Here is a 17,828-nt window from a genome sequence, read left to right on the forward strand (position 1 = left end):
GCATATTAAACTGTCAGAGGACAATAAAACAATCTTATAAACATCCCATCCTTTATAATACTTTATCATTTAGAAATATAGTTTGCCCTAATTTATTACCAAGTTTCTGGTAGTGATTGATTCTCACTATATCAAAATTGGTTTACATTCTTTTAGAATACACAACTTTGATGGAAGAAACCTTATGCTCCCTAACAAAGAAAAAACTGACTAGGCTTAACAAAAAAAAAAAGAGGGAGGAAGGGAGAGGGTTAAACATGGCCAGTAATTAGGGTTAAAAAATTAAACATTCCACATAAAGACCCAAACTGTAAACAACTGGAAGAAAACATAGGGAAGATCTACTTGACATTGGTCTTGGTAAGAATTTTTTTAATGAGACACCAAAAGCACAAGCAACAAAAGCAAAAATAAACATGTAGACTATATCAAATGAAAAAGTATCTACAGAGCAAAAGAAACAATCAGCACAATAAAAAGGCAATCTATGAAACAACAGAAAATATTTGCAAACCATCTCTCTCATAAGGGGTTAATATCCAAAATGTATAAGGAACTCCTAGAATTTCAATAGCCCTCCAAAAATATCCAATTAAAAAATAAGCAAAGGACTTGAACAGACATTTTTCCAAAGAAGACACACAAATGACCACCAGGCACATGAAAAGATGCCTGATATCACAAATCATCAAGAAAATACAAATTAAAACCATAGTGAAATATATCCCCTTACACCTGTTAGAATGGCTATTATCAAAAGATAGAGGTAACAAGTTTTGGCGAAGCCATGGAGAAAAGAGAATCCTTGACCACTGTCAGTGGGAATGTAAACTTGGGGCAGCGACTATTGAAAACAGTATGGAGGTCCCTCAAAAATTAAAAACAGAACCTATGATTCAGCAATCTTACTTCTGGGTAAAGTAGTTCCCCCTCCCCCCACCTTCTCCAAGGTTTCACTTTCCATAGTTACCCATGGTTAACCTCAGTCAACCACATGGAAGCAGATGATCCTCCTGACATATCATCATAAGGCCAGTGGTAACCTAACACCATGTCACAATGCCTACATCATTCACCCTACTTCATTTGATCATGTAGGCATTTTATCAACTCACATCATCACAAGAAGGGTAAGTAACAGTACAATAAGATATTCTGAAAGAGAGAGAAACCACATTCACATAACTTTTATCACAATATATTGATATAACCGGTGTACTTTATTATTGTTCTCAATCTCTTACTGTGCCTAATTTATAAATTAAACTTTAGTATAGGTATGTATGTATATATGCGAAAAAACATAGTATATATAGGATTCATACTATCTGTAATTTCAAACATCCACTGGGGGTCCTGGACTGTATCCCCTGCAGATAAGAGGCCTACTGTATCCCCTGTAGATAAGACAGGATTACTACTTTATACACACACACACACACACACACACACACACAAAGGAAATGGAATCACGGTCTTGAAGAAATTTCTGCACCCCCATGTTCACTGCAGCCATTACTCCAAGACATGGAAACAACCTATGTGTCCATTGACAGATGAATGGTTAATGAAAATGTGTTATCTATATAGGTATATAGATAATATATATGTATAAAATGTGGTATATACATATATGTATCTGTTTATGTATTCATACACACACACACACATACACACACACAATGAACTATGACTAAGCCATAAAAAAGAAGGAAATCCCGACATTTTTGACATCATGGATGGAACTTGGGGGCATTATGCTAAATGAAGTAAGTCAGAGAAAGACAAACAGTGTATGTTCTCACTTATATGTGGAAAATAAAAGAGCCAAACTCAAAGAAATAGAACAGAACAGTGGTTGCCAGGGACTGGGAAGTGGGAGAAATGGGGAGATGTTGATCAAACTTCCAGCTCTAAGATGAGTAAGTTCTGGGGATCTAATGTACATCATGGTGACTATAATTAACAAAACTGTATTATACACTTCAAAATTGTTAGTAGTTTAAAAGTTATCACCACAAAAAAAAAAATGTAATTATGTGAAGGGATGGAGGTGTTGACTATCCCCTGTGGTAATCATTTTGCAGTATATACTTGTATCACATCATCACGTTGTACACCTTAAACTTACAGATGTTATGACAATATCTCAATAAAGCTGAGAAAAAAAATTCCACATATATACTTACACTTAACTTTTCCTATTTTGGAAAGAAGAGAATGGGATTTGATACTTCCAAGAGTAGTTAGGAAAATCACTGACCTATGATACATTATTCTATTCTGTATAGATCATGAAGATACTAATTTTTTTTTAGTTACTAAGAATAGACACATATCCTACCTACCTTATGTGATGCACAAAGAGAAAAGGTGTGTACAGTACTTTCAAAGTTTAAATTACATAAGCATAAGACAGGTTAGAGAATTTAATTACCAAGACTAGATAATTAAGAACTTTTCACTACTTCAACCTCTTACTTTTGCAATCCACTTTAAGTAAACTTTACACCATCTCTATGGAATAATAGTTTGCAATCCACTATAAGTAAAGCTTACTATTTCTATGAAAGCTCTATTATCATCTCTACTACTATAACTTGAATCTGTACAGAATAATAAGCAATTCAACAATCACTGTGTAGATACGAACCTCAGTCTGCATGACAACTGTGGCAAGGTTGATATTACTTTTATTGTGCAGTTAAGCAAACTAAATAAATGATTTAGGGAGATAAGAAAGCTTGCCCTACGTCCCAAAGCTAGTAAAGGGACAGAACTGGAATGTAATGGCAATCTCTCGATTGCATGAAACTGCCTTCCAGTTTTTAAGAGAGGGAATTAGAATCAAAAGATGAAATTTCAAGCCTGCACTTTTAAAATGATAATGAGGCATTCAAACTTTGAACCAAAGGATCTTACAACACGTAAAGAATCAGAACTTCTACATCTGTCAGCAGTTACCATATAAATGTGTATGATGATAACCCACTTTAAAAAAACAAAAACCCATCCTCACAACTTAACTAAATAAATGTTCTCCTTCTTCAACCTTGTCCCCTCTTGATGAAACGGGTTTACCTTTCCAAAAACATCAGAATAAACCAATGTTACCTAAAGGGAATTCAGAAGTCAAGTAAATTTGGAAAAGGCTGGAAAAAGCGAAAGTAAACTCAATTTCTTCACTACACAATTTCTCAGAGCCTGTGTCTACAATGTGAACTGTGACAACTCAAAAAGGAGATAGAGTACTTCCCTATCAAAGGAGATAGAGTACCTAAGGAACCCTTTCTACATGGAGCAGCTTGAGGGTCTAGAATTCCATAGAACACACTACAAAAAGTGACCCCTGAAAATACTGAGTGGTGGGCATCATAGACAAGATGCTGGCCAATGCTTACCCTATGTGATAAAATCCAAACTTCTCAGTCTGACATTAAAAAGCCCTCAATGATCTGTTCTCAATCTATCATTTCCCAAAGGTACTACGTTTGAGTCTCAGTTTTGCCACTTACTAGCCACAAAGTTTTGGGCAAAATGCTTATAAAATGTAGATTATACCATTACTTGTACCATCTATTCTGCAAACTTCAGTGAAAAATTATGAAAAAACAATAAAACAGTATCTTGTAAGAATCCTGATGGTTGCACAACCCTATAATATAATCTACTAAAACTGAACTGTACACACAAAGGGTGATTATAGCATGTAAACTATATTTCAATAAAGCTATTTTATAAAATCAGTGGAGAAAAAAAGGAATTATTCAATAAATAGACTTAAAACAACTGGGTATCCATCGGGGGAAAAATGAATACACAGATATTTTCAAGAGACCAAAGATTGTGTAATCAAAGATTAAAAAAATAGATAGATATACACATACACATCTACTATAAAAAGATCTTTACAATAATCATAACATTACTGAACTCCCTCCTCCAGTCAAAATGATATACTCACTATATTTTGAAAGTCTACACTTTACAATATGGAGTACCATCAATTCCTATACCTACATACACACACACACACACCCCAGCTCTATGTTCTTCAAGACCCAGATATATGGTGGAAAAGGAAAAAATACTTGAAATTAGAGACACTGAGTTCCAATCCTACTTTTGCCACTCACTAGTCGTAGGACCTTGAGCAAACAATCCTCTAAGTTTCATTTCTTCATCTGAAAAAGAAGGCAATACCATCTCTCACAGGGTTGTGGCAGGGACTCAAGTGAAGCAACCTATGCAAAGTGCCCAGCATCCTGTCTCATAGGTAATCATAAACATTTTTTTCCTCTTCACCTGTCTCTAGAATGCATTGCCCAATTATTTCAAGCTGTTAAAACCTCTACCTCTTACCATACCATTCATTTGACTAAAAATATATACACATTTCCTTTGACCTATCTTTTACTGCTGTCTTCAACTATTTAAACCTTCAAATTCTTACATGTTTCTGTACCATCTACCCATCTAAATTATCTGTTAACTGAGATTTGGGACTACTTCTATTTTTTTGGTAGTCTAATCTAGTAGCACATTTGTATAAACACTTATTTACAGTTAAGCCCTTTTTAAAAAATAAGTATCTTTAAAAGTTGATAAAAGAGGGGCACCTGGGTGGCTCAGTCGTTAAATGTCTGCCTTCAGCTCAGGTCATGATCCCAGGGTCCTGGAATCCAGCCCCGCATTGGGCTCCCTGCTCCACGGGAAGACTGCAGAGTATACATATACTATGTCATATTTACTAAGTAGTCATCTGCATAAAATATACCTCCAGAGGCAAGCTGACGTTGACGTTGTTTTAAAAACTGTAAGTTCTACCTGGCAAACTGGCCCTTATGAAAGTTATCACACCTTTGCACCAAGATAAGACACAGCAAGGCCTATGGGAAGACCAAAAAAAAAAAATCCTGAAACAGCAATTTTATATAGATCAAAGTGGCTTAACAAGAGCTCAGCTGAGATCCTAGTGTTTCACACTGGAATATACATAGTACACTGTTTTGGACTGAAAATTTAAGATATACATTATTACTTAGTTTCCAGAATCAGAGAGGAACTGCAGTACAGTAAGACTGTAGTAAACACTGGATCTGAAGAGCACTACAATACTACAGCTCTTCCAAGGTACACTGGCTACAAACTTGACAATAAACAACTAAATAAACTGGATTCTCAGGTGAAGCTATTTAATATTTAGTACTGCCCCTTTGATTACTAACTGAAAAATGTCTTCCAACAAGACAGTTCCAGTTTATATCTGTGCCAAGATAATTGCTTTTTCTATGCAATCAAAATCTGCCAATAAATAAATGTTTTAAGAAGTTTTCCATTGTTCTTGCTTTCTCAGTAGAGTAAATCGGAATTTAGTAATAGAAATTGTGTTTCTTAAACTAGCTTACTCCTTGTGCAAAATATCAGTGTAAGATCATCCAAACCCATAGTTTATTGAGAAGTTAGAGCAGAGTTGGCTTTTTTTTTAAATAGCAATTATCATCTTTTAATATACTATAAAATCTTGGGGGTTATGTTTACAAATACTGCCCACACTACCCATTAAAATGGAAGGTTCACAAAGGAAGGAATGTTTCATTTATTGGTTATTAACGTATCCCAAGAATCTAAACAGTAGCTGACACAGAGCAAGTGCTCAGTAAATGTGTGTTAATCAAATAATTAAATAAAATTAATGAATCTCCACTTTTAGACCTAATTATACTAAGTTGAAAGTTTGCCAAAATCTAAGTTTTTCGAATACATTATTTGTTTACATTAAATCTTTTTATAATCTATACCAGAGGACTCAGCTAAAATTTCTATTTTAAAAACTGCCTTTATCATTTTTCCAAGCCTTGGGAGTAGGGAGAAAATACCCTGTCCCATCATTGTCAAGACTCTTCCTCAGAGATAGCTGATATTGCTATAAAGTCTATGAGCCATAAAAGGTCACTTATGGAATTTAAGAGGCCTGATTCCATTTTGTTTTTCTTCACCTCTGATCTCATCCTTTCAATCAAGTATACAGTCAGATTCAGGAACAGCAATATTAAACGACAGAATAAGCTTAGGAACAGATAAGCAAAATAAGAAAGTTATATCTAATAATTTTTAAAGTCTTTTCCCGTTTTTCCAGCTCTGTCATGCTCTACCTTTTATGAAAACACCCTAAGGTAACCATATCAAAAATGCAGATAAACGAAAGACTATTAAATAATAACACTAGTCTTTTATTAAATATACAAATGAAATTGCCAAACAAGTATTAACAAATACTAATCTATTAAGTTGTAAAAGATGTGATTTATACAACTATCTCTAGATATGTGAGCCACTGGGAAAAAAATCTTGCCTGGGCAGATTTGATATGGATGACTATTTCAAATATCTTATTTCAGCTAATAATGTATAAAATACAGATTTTTTTTTATCAAGCTATAATTGGCATGGAATGTTATATTCATTTTAGGTGTACAACATAATGATTAGATTTATGCATATACTGCAAAATGATTACCGCATTGTTTATCTAACATCAATCACTACACAGTTACCATTTTTTCCTTATGCTGAGAACTTTCAAGATCTACTCTCTTAGCAACTTCCAAGTACACACAATACAATATTGTTAACTACAGCCACCTTGCTATACATTACATACTCAAGAATTACTTACCTTGTAACTAGAAGTTTGTACCTTTTGACCATCTTCATCCATTTCTCACCCCCCTCCACTCCCCACCTCCGGCAACTACCAATCAGTTCCCTGTATCTCTGAGTTCAAGGATTTTTTAGATTCCACATATAAGTGAGATCATATGGCAGCTGTCTGCATAATTTTTTTTAAGGTACCAAATGTGAACCAAATTACTGAAGAAGATTCTGTATGCTTAACATATGTGCATATCATATTTTGTGTGAATTTATGTATAAATGTACATAATGCATTAAGATACAACAGCTTACTGCCATTATTTGTAATAAAAGACTACAAATAACCTAAATATCCATTAGAAAGAATAATACAACATACAGCGGAATATTATGCAGCCTTTAAAAAGAGCAAGGTAGATTTCTGTGTGTGAATGTCGAACAAACCACAAGATACGCAATTCAATGAGAAAATTCAAAGTGCTTCTGTGTGTGTGCATACGTGTATATGTGTCAGTAGGTGCTAGAAACATATAAATGATTGTATAGGCAAAGAATATTTCCGAATGCATACATAATAAATTAGAAAGAGTGACTATCTTTTGGAAAGGAATCAGGGAACTAAAGGAGGGAGACTATTTTTCACTGGGTACACCCTTTTGTGTTAAATTTTTAAACTGTGCATGTATTACATTTTTAGTTCCCAAAACAAGACATCGTTTCTTATTTTTTTAAACTGGAATTTTTATAATAAAAAATGTAATTAAAAACTAGCTTTAGAAAAATAGGAACAGGGGCACCTGGTTGGCTTAGCCAGTGGAGCATGAGACTCTTGATACCAGGGTGGTTGAGTTCAAGCCCCACATGGGGTACGGAGTTTACTTTAAAAAGAAAAAAATAGGAACAATAACTTTATTTTTAAAGAAAAAAAATAGATAACAAAACAGACATCAAAAAAGGGGAGAGCTTTTCTATGGAAGAGGATTGTTATCTACATGCCAATTAACTCAGCCAAGATTAGTGAGATCAACATGCTCTTCCGTGTACTGGATGTTAAACTGCTGAGCAGTCAGTGTTTTTTAAGAGTTGTTGGGAGAGGAAGAGGATCTAAAGATCAAACATGAAGTAATTTGTTTTCTAGAACATGAACATTTAGAACACAGAGCATTTTAGAGCTAAAAGCATTTTGGACATCACGCACTCCATACCCCATTCTCCCATTTTACAGATAAAGAAACATTATTTCCACATGGACTAAATGACTAATTTAAGATCACAAAGTTGATTTTGTAAGAGCACTAAAATCAAAATCTTTGTACTTGTATATATTGGCTTTCTAACAGCTATATGGAAACAGTACATAAAACAAGTATTTTATCATATTCCACTTATATAGTCTTGGACTAAACTATTTTATAAATAGGATATAAAGTTAATATGGAAAAAAACATGAGAAATACTGCTACAAAACTTAAGTGTGTGTGCATGCACACACAAATTATGGACTGAACTGTTTTCTCTCAAAATTCATATACTGAAGCCCTAACCCTCAATGTAATTGTATTTGGAGGTAGAGCCCTTAAGAGCACAAAAGCAGTACATTAATAACTATTAACCCCAGATAATGAGATGAGGAGATTGGTCTACTTTGACTTTATACACTACTGCTCCAAATTTTTACAAAAAACATTTGTTTCATAACTAAAAAAAAGATTAAATAAGTGAAAATCAACCCTAAAATATATAAGTATTCAAGTTTGTCAATAAATGCTTCTAGCACGAATCTTTAAAATATCATTTCTGGGTTACTGTAAATGTTCATAACTTTGTACACAAAGTAGATACGCCTATAGAAAAGCAAACCAAAAAATGCTGTCCCATAATAAATTTCCTGAGTTAAAAAACAGAGAAAAATTCAGCAATAAGTACAAATGAACTCTTGATACACACAACTTGGCTGAATCTTGAGAGAACTGTGCTTAGTTGGGGGGGGGGACTAATCCCAAAAGATTTCATGCTACATAAATCCATTTAAACATTCTTGAAATGACAAAATTACAGAAAGGAGAGCAAATTAGTAGTTGCCAAGTTTGGGGAGGGAGTAAGGGAGGGTTACAAAAGGGCAACTAGAGGGTGATAAAACTGTTCTATGTCTTGGACTGTGTTAGCAAGTACACAAACATATACGCAAGAAATTCCACAGAACTAACTGCACATGTGTGGGCACACACGAATGCAAATCGGATTACAGAAATATGAATATGAGTGGGCTGCATCAATCAATGCTGGTTGTGATACTGTACTACATTTAGGAAACATGTTACAGTGGGAAGAAAATGAGTGATGGAACAACAAGTTCTCTGTGTATCATTTCTTACAACTGCATGTGCCTCTCTAATTATCTCAAAATAGAAGGTTAATTTAAAAAGTAAAAAATCCGGGATGCCTGGGTACCTCAGTTGGTTAAGCGTCTGCCTTTGTTCAGCTCAGGTCATGATCCCGGGATCGAGTCCCGCATGGGGCTCCCTGCTCAGCGGCTCCCCCTGCTTGTGTGCACTCTCTCGCTCACTCTCTCTCCCTCTCTCTCTGACACATAAACAAAATTTTAAAAAGTGAAAAATCCTATAAAAGGGCAAAAATATAAAGATATTTTGCTTTGTTTTGGCAACCATTTATCTTCTTACATGGCTATTTCAAATGCACGTTTATGGAAAGAGTGTGCACTTTTATTCATTAACTGAATCTTGCCTCAAATTATGATAATACATCCCTCTTTGAATATTCCTCATAAAACTTATCAAGGCTTAATATTATCTTATACATGTGTTTGTATTCTCCTCTACAATACAATCTGCCCTCTCCTTTAGGGCAGAATTTCGTTTCATTCAATGTTGTATTCCTATTACCTAGTTTAGTCAAAGCTTGTCCCCTTGCAAGCACAATATAAAATGAGTGAAATGAATGGAATTATAAAGTCTTTGTTATACAGTGTGTGTACTGTCCAATAAAAATGTTTAAACCTATACCATGTTTAAAATGTTTAAACCTATGACAAATTCCCACTATTCTCTTTCCTGTTAGCTGATACAGGTAAGTGTAATCCTGACTTAAACAGTTTGCCACACACATTATATAATCCAAAGTAAATGAACTTTAATTTATCCACTGTTCTCTTCCATTTGGACAGACAACCACAGTTTAATAATCTAGGTATTTCACTAGTCTTAAAAGTATATTCTCAAAATTGGCGAAGGAAAGAAAATATACAATTTACAGACTTATTATTAATAATACTGAGTAAGAGCAGCAACTACGACTAAAACCTCACTATGCGCCGAGCAATGCACTGATAGTATCACATGCAATCCCATCGCAACTCTGAAGTAAGCGCTATTGTTACCCCCATTTTTAAAATAAGAAAAACTGAAGCTTAAAGGTTTAAAATTTAAACAAGATCCCAAACTAATAAGAAAGCCAAGATTCCATTACAGATGTGTCTTACATCAAAGGCTTCACTGCTAATTAAGGTAGCTGAACTGAAAATTATCTCTGTTTTTGGTAAAATAAATCCACTGGATTTCAAATAAAGTAATGTACAAAAAATATAAACATTGGCATATAGTTCAGCTGCTAAAAATTGAGCACCTTGAAGATTAGAGTCTAGCTAGCTGAAAATTAGAATTACATTATTAAAATATCAAGAAGCAGTAATTCAATTGAACCCAAATCAAAACACATTTAAGCCTCAGACGATCCCAAGTCCATCAGAAATACAAAATGTCAAAAACTTAAATTCTTCTTCAGAGGCACCTGGGTGGCTCAGTCGGTTAAGTGCCCGACTCTTTGATTTTTGGCTCAGGTCATGATCTCAGAGTTGTGAGATGGAACCCCACTTCAGGTTCCATGGTGGGTGTGGAGCCTGCTTAAGATTCTCTCTACTTCTCCCTCTGCCCTCTTCTCCCCCTACCCCCCAATCCCCCACCACCGCTCCCACCGGTTCTCTCTCTTAAAAACAAAACAAACGCTTAAATACTTCTTTACAAAAAATAAACTGTTGTTTGCCAAACAAAAATCCTGAATGCCAGAACACGTTTACTACTACGCTGCCAGGTAAGCAAAAGACCTGGAGAGCTGGACTAAGAAAATGTAATACCCTGTATACATAAAAGGTAAGCAACAAATTAAAGTATGGTTCCTTCACAAGACTGAAACATCACTGCAACTAAGTATATTAAGAAGAAAAAATCTTTGTGCTTCAGTTTTCCAATACTAACAAAATAAGGATAAAATTTTCTCTTGCATTTACCTCTTAAGTTTTAACATGATCTGAAACACTAACAAAGCAATGCTGCTTTGTGAGGTAGTAAAGCAAGGGTCAAAAACTCAAATGCCTAAAGTAGCCGGACACATAAAAGTCACATCTAAGTCAGGGAGTAAGGCAAAACCGAGAGTCTTGCCCCAACAGTCCTAATCCCAATACAAGTAAGAGCTGCCCTTCAAAGGAAGTCAGAAATCTTCTATATTACATCTTTTGATTTTTAAATGTTAACTAACTACAATCCACACACATGCAAGAAAAAATTATACTATAAATTTGAGCCACCAAAATGGCTAAAATTATAAGACCGCTAATACCAAGTATTGGTGAGAATGCAGAACTACAACTCTCACACACTGCCAAAAGGGAATGTAAATATAGTACAACCACTTGAGAAATCATCTACTAAATCTGAACATATGCATACCCTATTATGACCCAGCAATTCAACCCCCAAGTGATCCAACAGAAACCCTGACTTGTTCATCAAAAACCATGTTCAAGAATGTTCAAAACAGTGTTTTTAATAGACAAAAATTGGAAACATTCCACTGCCCACCAACAGGAAAATAAGAAAATGAAATGTGGTATATTCATACAATGTAACACTATACAGAAATGAGACCATACAAGCTGTTTCTACATCACAGGAATGGATCTCACAGGTATGTTTAAAGAAGCCCATTCCTATAAAGTTCCAAAAAAATGAAAAATGAATCTGTGTCAGAATGTAGTGTTAGAAATCAGAAGTCACATTTGAGAAAGGGTACTGACTGGAAGGGGGCAAGAGCAGGACTTCTGGGGTTACTGATTAGGTCCTATTTCTTGATCTGAGTACTGATTATAAGCTGTGTGTTCATCTTGTGAAAATTCAAAAAACTTCTGACTTGTACACTTTTCCCTGGGTATGTATACCTCAATAAAATCTTTTAACCCACACATGCACACACCAAAGATTCCATGTAGCCCAAACAAAATATTCCTGCAGGCAGATCTAGCTTATCAGAGCAGATCAGTTTATGACCTCTCAGCTAAGGAAGCGCTGTACAATCTTACCTTTAAAGAAGAGCAAAGAAAAAATAAAAGCAAAATAAAACTGTGATGCTAGATGATCAAGGCAGCAACTAACAAAATTTAAATTTCTCCCGATAGCACTACCTCTTAGAATGTGTTCCATAGTTTAATTGCCTCATGCACTTAACAAATCAAGCCTATTTCCAAAGATACAGCAAAGAACCCAGTAAAAGGTAGAAAGCAAACTAAAAATTAAACATTTAAATGTAAAAATTCAAAGCAGCCATTAAATTACCAACACAATCCTCTTCACTGATTCCTGAACAACTTTACTTGCCACTCACTGATAGGAAGCCATTTGTTCTCATCTAAAAGGAGTCACAACCTACATACTACTCAGTTACTAAGAAGTCTACAGCAGAAAAGAGGAGCCTCAGGCTTCACCCAGGCAAGTTAAAGCAAGCCCTACAGAACCTAAATACATAACTCAGCTATTTAATATCAAATCTGTTAAATGACTATTAAGTTTTAAAATGCCTTCTTTTACAATAACTACCTGTTCTCTCAAGATCCTATATCCCAAACAATTACTTTCCTTTTCTGAGGTATGGAATGATCCTCACCTTTGAGCCACTGCCAGTATCTTTCCTCCACCTCCCATCTTCACCTGTTTACAATATCATGCCTTCTCTTTCATGTCCCAAATCTACCTACCTATATGTATTAGAAAATCCTAGAAAGATAACATTAAATCAAATGCGAGCATTTTTGAAAATGCCTTTCTCTACGTAACAAAGCTACCAAAGCTACCGATCATTACCGATCAGTTTACCCCTACTATCCAAACACTTTTAAATTAAATTACTTTGAGCCACAACTCACTGGGACCAGCAAAAAGTTTACCTTGAAAATACGAAGTTGCTACTCCAAAGTGATAAATTTCCACCAATAAAGTAACCATTTTTTACAAAACACTTTTAGTTACAAATTAATTTTCTGAGCATATCAATCTGGCCAAATACATCTGCGTTAACGTTAGGTCCATCACAGCAATCTTTTTTAAAAGAGCAAATCTCTGGGAAAACACTAAATAATCCTCATAAAGCAAATAACTGCTAAAAAAAAGGGGGGGAGAGGGCAAAAATGTATTAACGTCCAAGTTGCCTATCAAGTTATTTTAAGATCTAAAAACTGTTTAGAATGCCCAAGAAAGTAACCCTTTTGGTTTAGAAATAGTCAATATACTGAGAAACAAAAAAGAAAAATCCGCCACCTGCTCTGTTTCTTGCTTAAGAGCAACCTTCTGTAAAATAGATTGCATTTACACTAATAATTGTAAACTCCACTCATCAAAAACTAAAAAGTTGCAAGGCACTAGATAATGACAAATGAAAAAGTAAAAAGTACCAACAGCTTTAAGATACTCGAACTCAAGTGCTCAGTCGCACACAAGTGAACGCTGCACAGGACACGTTTTCAAGGCTCCATGCTAAGAGTTTGCTGGATACCAAGTTGTGGAAGACAGGATCCCTACTGACACCCAGCAAACTTATCTTGGCTTCAAGAAAACTATGCTGAATGCAAGTCTTGATATATTCCTAATCTGAACTCTCGACTAAACCTAAACACAACATAAAAGCTGCTGTCCCTTCACTCCTAATCCTTAGAAAGCATTCCCTGCCTGGAAAATCTTTCTCTCATAAGCCTTACACAAACTTTCTCCGTTCTTTCAACCTACTCTAGGAAGCCTCAAGCCCGCCCATCACCTCCCGCCCCCTACCCACACACACCCACTAGGGAACCTCAACACTCCGCAGACACCACTCCACACGGGCACGCAAAACACATGTGCCTGCAAATCCAGCCCCTTTCCACACCCCCCGGAAACGACACCCCCTTTCTCACACACCGCACGCCACAGCCCATCCCCCTTCCTCCCCGCCCCCACTCACAGCACCCCAGTCCACCCACCCACGTACCGGGGAACCCAGCCTCCCCTCACTCCCCGGCTCGCCTCGGGCTGTGAGGAGGGGAAGCAGGAAGAAGGAAGGAGGGCTCAGGCCCGGCCTAGGCCTCTCAGACCGCCTAGGGAGGTGAAGGGGGGAACCCGCGGGCAAAGCTCGTTGCAGGGCCTCATCCGGGCCCCCTCCGGCCCCAGGCCTTCGCTCCGCCGCCGACCCAAGGCCGAGGCGGCCCTCCCAGCCCGGACCACACTTACTTGCCAGCCGCGGTCCATCGAGTACCCCGCTGCTGCCTCCTCCGCCGGCTGCGGCTCCTGCACCCGGACCCCCTAGGTCCGGCTTCTTGGGCCCCGGGGGCGGCCCGGCTCCCCCGCCCGGGACTGCTCCGGGCGGAAAGGCGGCCACGGGCGCGCCCGCCAGAGCCAGGGGGACGCTGTTGCTATGGAGGCCGAGGGCCGGGGCAGCTCCGGCGGCCGGGTCCTCATGCAGGAACTGACACTCCTCCCCGTAGAAGCAAGTCTTATCCTTAGCGTAGTAGCGGCAGTACTTCAGCTTCACTCCCGCCGCCGCCCCGCCGGGGACACCCCCGACCCCCGGCGGGGCCACCACCGCCACTGCCGCCGCCAGCGAGGAGGAGGAAGGGGAGGCGGCGGCCGAGGGGGGCGGGAGGCCGCCGCCACTGTTCATGGCAACGCCGCAGCCTCGTCTTCCGCTGCCGCCCGAGGAGCCGCCACCGCCGCCGCCACCATAGACCGAGGAGGGAAGGAAGACGCTGCCGGTGCCGGATAAAAGCCTGGGCGGGTGGGTCTGTCCCGCTGCGGGAGCCGGAGCCGCCCGGGGAGAGGGGGGGAGGGGAGAGGGGAGGGAGGAGGGGGTAGGAGGGAAGGGAGGGGAGGGGGAGAGTTGGGATTCTCTCTCACTCACTCTCTCGTTCTCTTTTCTTAAAGGGGCCGCGCGGGACGACGGGGTGGGCGCGCGGGCCCAGACGGGGCCTTCGAGGGCGCGGGCTAGGGAAGGGGGAGCGGCGGCGATGAACCGGCTGGGAGGGTGAAGAGGCCGGTTTATTTTTAAATTCTGCCTCCACTCGCTCTCTCGCGCTCTGGTTCCTCCGAGTTGTTTATTCCATTTTCCTCTTCCTGAGAGGGCCGTCGCCGTTGCGCAGGCGCGCCGAGGCGCGGTGGCTTGTGGGTAGCGGGAGCGCGAGGGGAACCCTCGCCAGGCGTCCGGCCCCCGGGGCATCCGAGAGCGAGCCGGCGGTTGGATGGGCTGTTCGCGGTGGCCTTCCCAGAAGCTGATCGGGGTGGTGAAGTTCTCACGAGACGAATACCTTCCTCTTTTGTATATCCTCTTACTTATAAAACCAGGCGTCCTTTTTTCATTGAAAAGACAAAATTAACAGAATGTAAACGGTCAGTTTGAGGGGCCGCACCTTGGGAAGGAGGCCAAGCCCTTGCTCTGTATGAAGTATAGTTTCATCTGTTTGCCACACTTCCTCTCCCTCTTTTTTCACCATCTTCTTTTTCCTTCTCCTTGAAGGTGATGAGCTGCAGGACTGATTACCTTAAGTTCTGGGCCTTCTATCAAAAAACTGAGCCAAAAAAGGTTGATTTGGACAAACCCCCTGCTCGGTGCAGCACCTGTTTTCTCTATTTATATTACTGAAAGGCTTCAGTAAAATATTATGAAAAATAAGATGCCACCTGGGGACAACACTGCCTAGGCAGCGCCAGAACGTTTCATTTATAAATGTGCTAGGTTGCTTTTCTCCAATCAGCCTAGTCTTGATTTGAAGTTCATTTTTAAAAGATAGTTTTTCCCTTAGAGATCTCTAATGTTTTGCTGCGCTGTACTTTAAAAAAAAAAAAAGTTTTCCCTTGCTATGAAGGGAAAAGTAATTTTAACATTTTAGTTTTTCTCCTCTGTAAAAGATTTTCTCAGAAGACAGTATCGCAGTTGTGAATGGGGAATATTTGTCGATAGTATTTAAGGAATTGTGGCAAACAAAAGAGATCACAGAAGAACGGATATAAGCAAGTGTACTACACTGCAAAAGGGGGGGAAAGTGGATCCCATACATCACAAACTGGTAAGCCTGGTGATGTTCCTTAACTAAATTCAAAAATAACATTGTCTTATGTCTTGTTTAAAAACACTTTCACAGATTTATTTATTCAGCAAATATTTATTAATGCCCATTATGTGTAGCAGGAACTGCTAGGAGCTGGAGAAACAAAAGTAAACTAGATGCAGTCTTGTCTGAGTTAAAATGGATTGTTTATCCCTCTGGTTGCAGAGCCCCGCATAAAGTACACAGGCAATTATAAAGCAGTGCCTTAAGTGCTAATCTTACCACATTGGCTATTAGAGGATGTTAAAGATGTTAGACTTTCTGGAGAAAGTTGATACCATAATAGTAGAAGTTGAGAACATCTGCTTTGAATTCAGACAGATGTGAATTTGTAAGCTGAGGCTTAATAGCTGTGTTACTCTGGGTAAGTTGCTTCACTTCTCTGTGCCTTATCTGTAAAACAGATAATAGTATCTACTTGATAAAATATAAACCACTATATGTAGAGTGTCCCATGCTTAGTAGGAATTCAGTGGATTTTAGCTATTGCTATTAGTAGAATTGCTGCTAGTAGTAATCAACATAGAAGGGTGCAGAAAATAGCTTTACAGGCAAGGCAGACAGCTTGTGCAAAAGGCCTTGCAGCGAAAGAGAGCTTTCATTGTTAGAATGGTGATCACAGAAGTCTCTGGCACGTTAAAGGATTTAACTCTTTCTTGAGGGCAATAAAAAGTTATTACAGGGTCTTAAAAAGTCCAAGTAAGGACATGATCAGATTTCCCTTTAGAGAAAAACACTTTAATTCTTCTAAGAACCCTATGAGGAAAGTAAGGAAGATGGGTTATCACCATTTTGTAGATGAACAAACTGAGTAAGGTCTGGATTTACAGAGTTACCAACTTGTAAGTTGCAAAGCCAACTTACAGGGACTTCTAATTATAAAATGTGCTCTTTGAGGCGGGGGCAGGGACCTGGGTGGCTCAGTCAGTTAAGCAACCAACTCTTGATTTCAGCGCAGGTCATGACCTCAGGATCCTCAGCACAGAGTCTGCTTGTCCCACTCACTCTGCTCCTCCTTCCACTCTCTCTCTCTCAAATAAATAAAATCTTTTTTTTCCCAAGTACTCTTTCCATTAAACATTTGCCATTCCTAAATGAACATGTATGTTTATTAATGGTTTGGAACTATGGTGGACAACAGAGGTTCATTAAATTCATGCCAAATTAAGCATATCATTCAAATAAACTGTTATTGAGAATCTGTGTACTATGTATCAAGCAAGCTCTGTGCTAGGCTCTGGTACACAAAAATGTGTAAAATACAGCCTGGAATCATGAGGGGAAAAGCCAAAGAGAAATCATCCCTAATACTCCATTTGTCAGAGTTTTCTATTAAATCATTGTGAACAAGATGGAAAAAAGTAGACTAAGATACTACAGTTAGGTGACCTAAGTATCTTTTATTAGTCATAATCAAAATGTTGATGAAGCTGCCATTGAAGCTCTTTAAACAATATCCAAAGAGTATTGATAAATTGATACATGTAAACATGGTCTTTACTATCTTCCTTTGGACTCTGTTCTTAACATTTTATGAAAAAATGTTATTCACTGCCTAGATGGAGAAATATGTAACATGTTTAGCAGATCTGTAATGGGTTTCAAAACCAGTGGGGATAGATAATGCAATAAATGACAGATTAGGATTTGTGAATGTCCATCAGCTGGAAAAAAATGGACCAGTGCTAACAAATTGAAATCTGAATTAAATTGGAGGGAAACAGAGCAAACAGGCACTTTTTTTTTTAAGATT

The 17,828-nt window shown here is 38.3% G+C and overlaps 1 protein-coding gene across 7 annotated transcripts in view; it reads right to left on the minus strand.

Moving 5' to 3' along the window:
- The window catches only part of PAN3 (poly(A) specific ribonuclease subunit PAN3), a 124,380-nt gene extending 109,284 nt beyond the window's left edge, over positions 1-15,096 (minus strand). For 5 of the 7 annotated variants that reach the window (XM_025875129.2, XM_025875126.2, XM_025875124.2 and 2 more), the window contains exon 1: positions 14,205-14,751. In XM_025875129.2, the coding sequence (XP_025730914.1) occupies positions 14,205-14,634 (430 nt within the window). In that variant the 5' untranslated portion in view covers positions 14,635-14,751. Of the gene's footprint in view, positions 1-14,204 lie in introns of all 7 variants that reach the window. The other 2 variants (XM_025875122.2, XM_025875123.2) reach the window with 2 other exon arrangements.
- Positions 15,097-17,828: the final 2,732 nt, after the last annotated feature.

The sequence above is a fragment of the Callorhinus ursinus genome, unplaced genomic scaffold, assembly GCF_003265705.2.
Source record: "Callorhinus ursinus isolate GAN/ISIS: 27379988/994484 unplaced genomic scaffold, GSC_fseal_2.0 scaffold7, whole genome shotgun sequence".
NCBI classification, from domain to species: domain Eukaryota; kingdom Metazoa; phylum Chordata; class Mammalia; order Carnivora; family Otariidae; genus Callorhinus; species Callorhinus ursinus.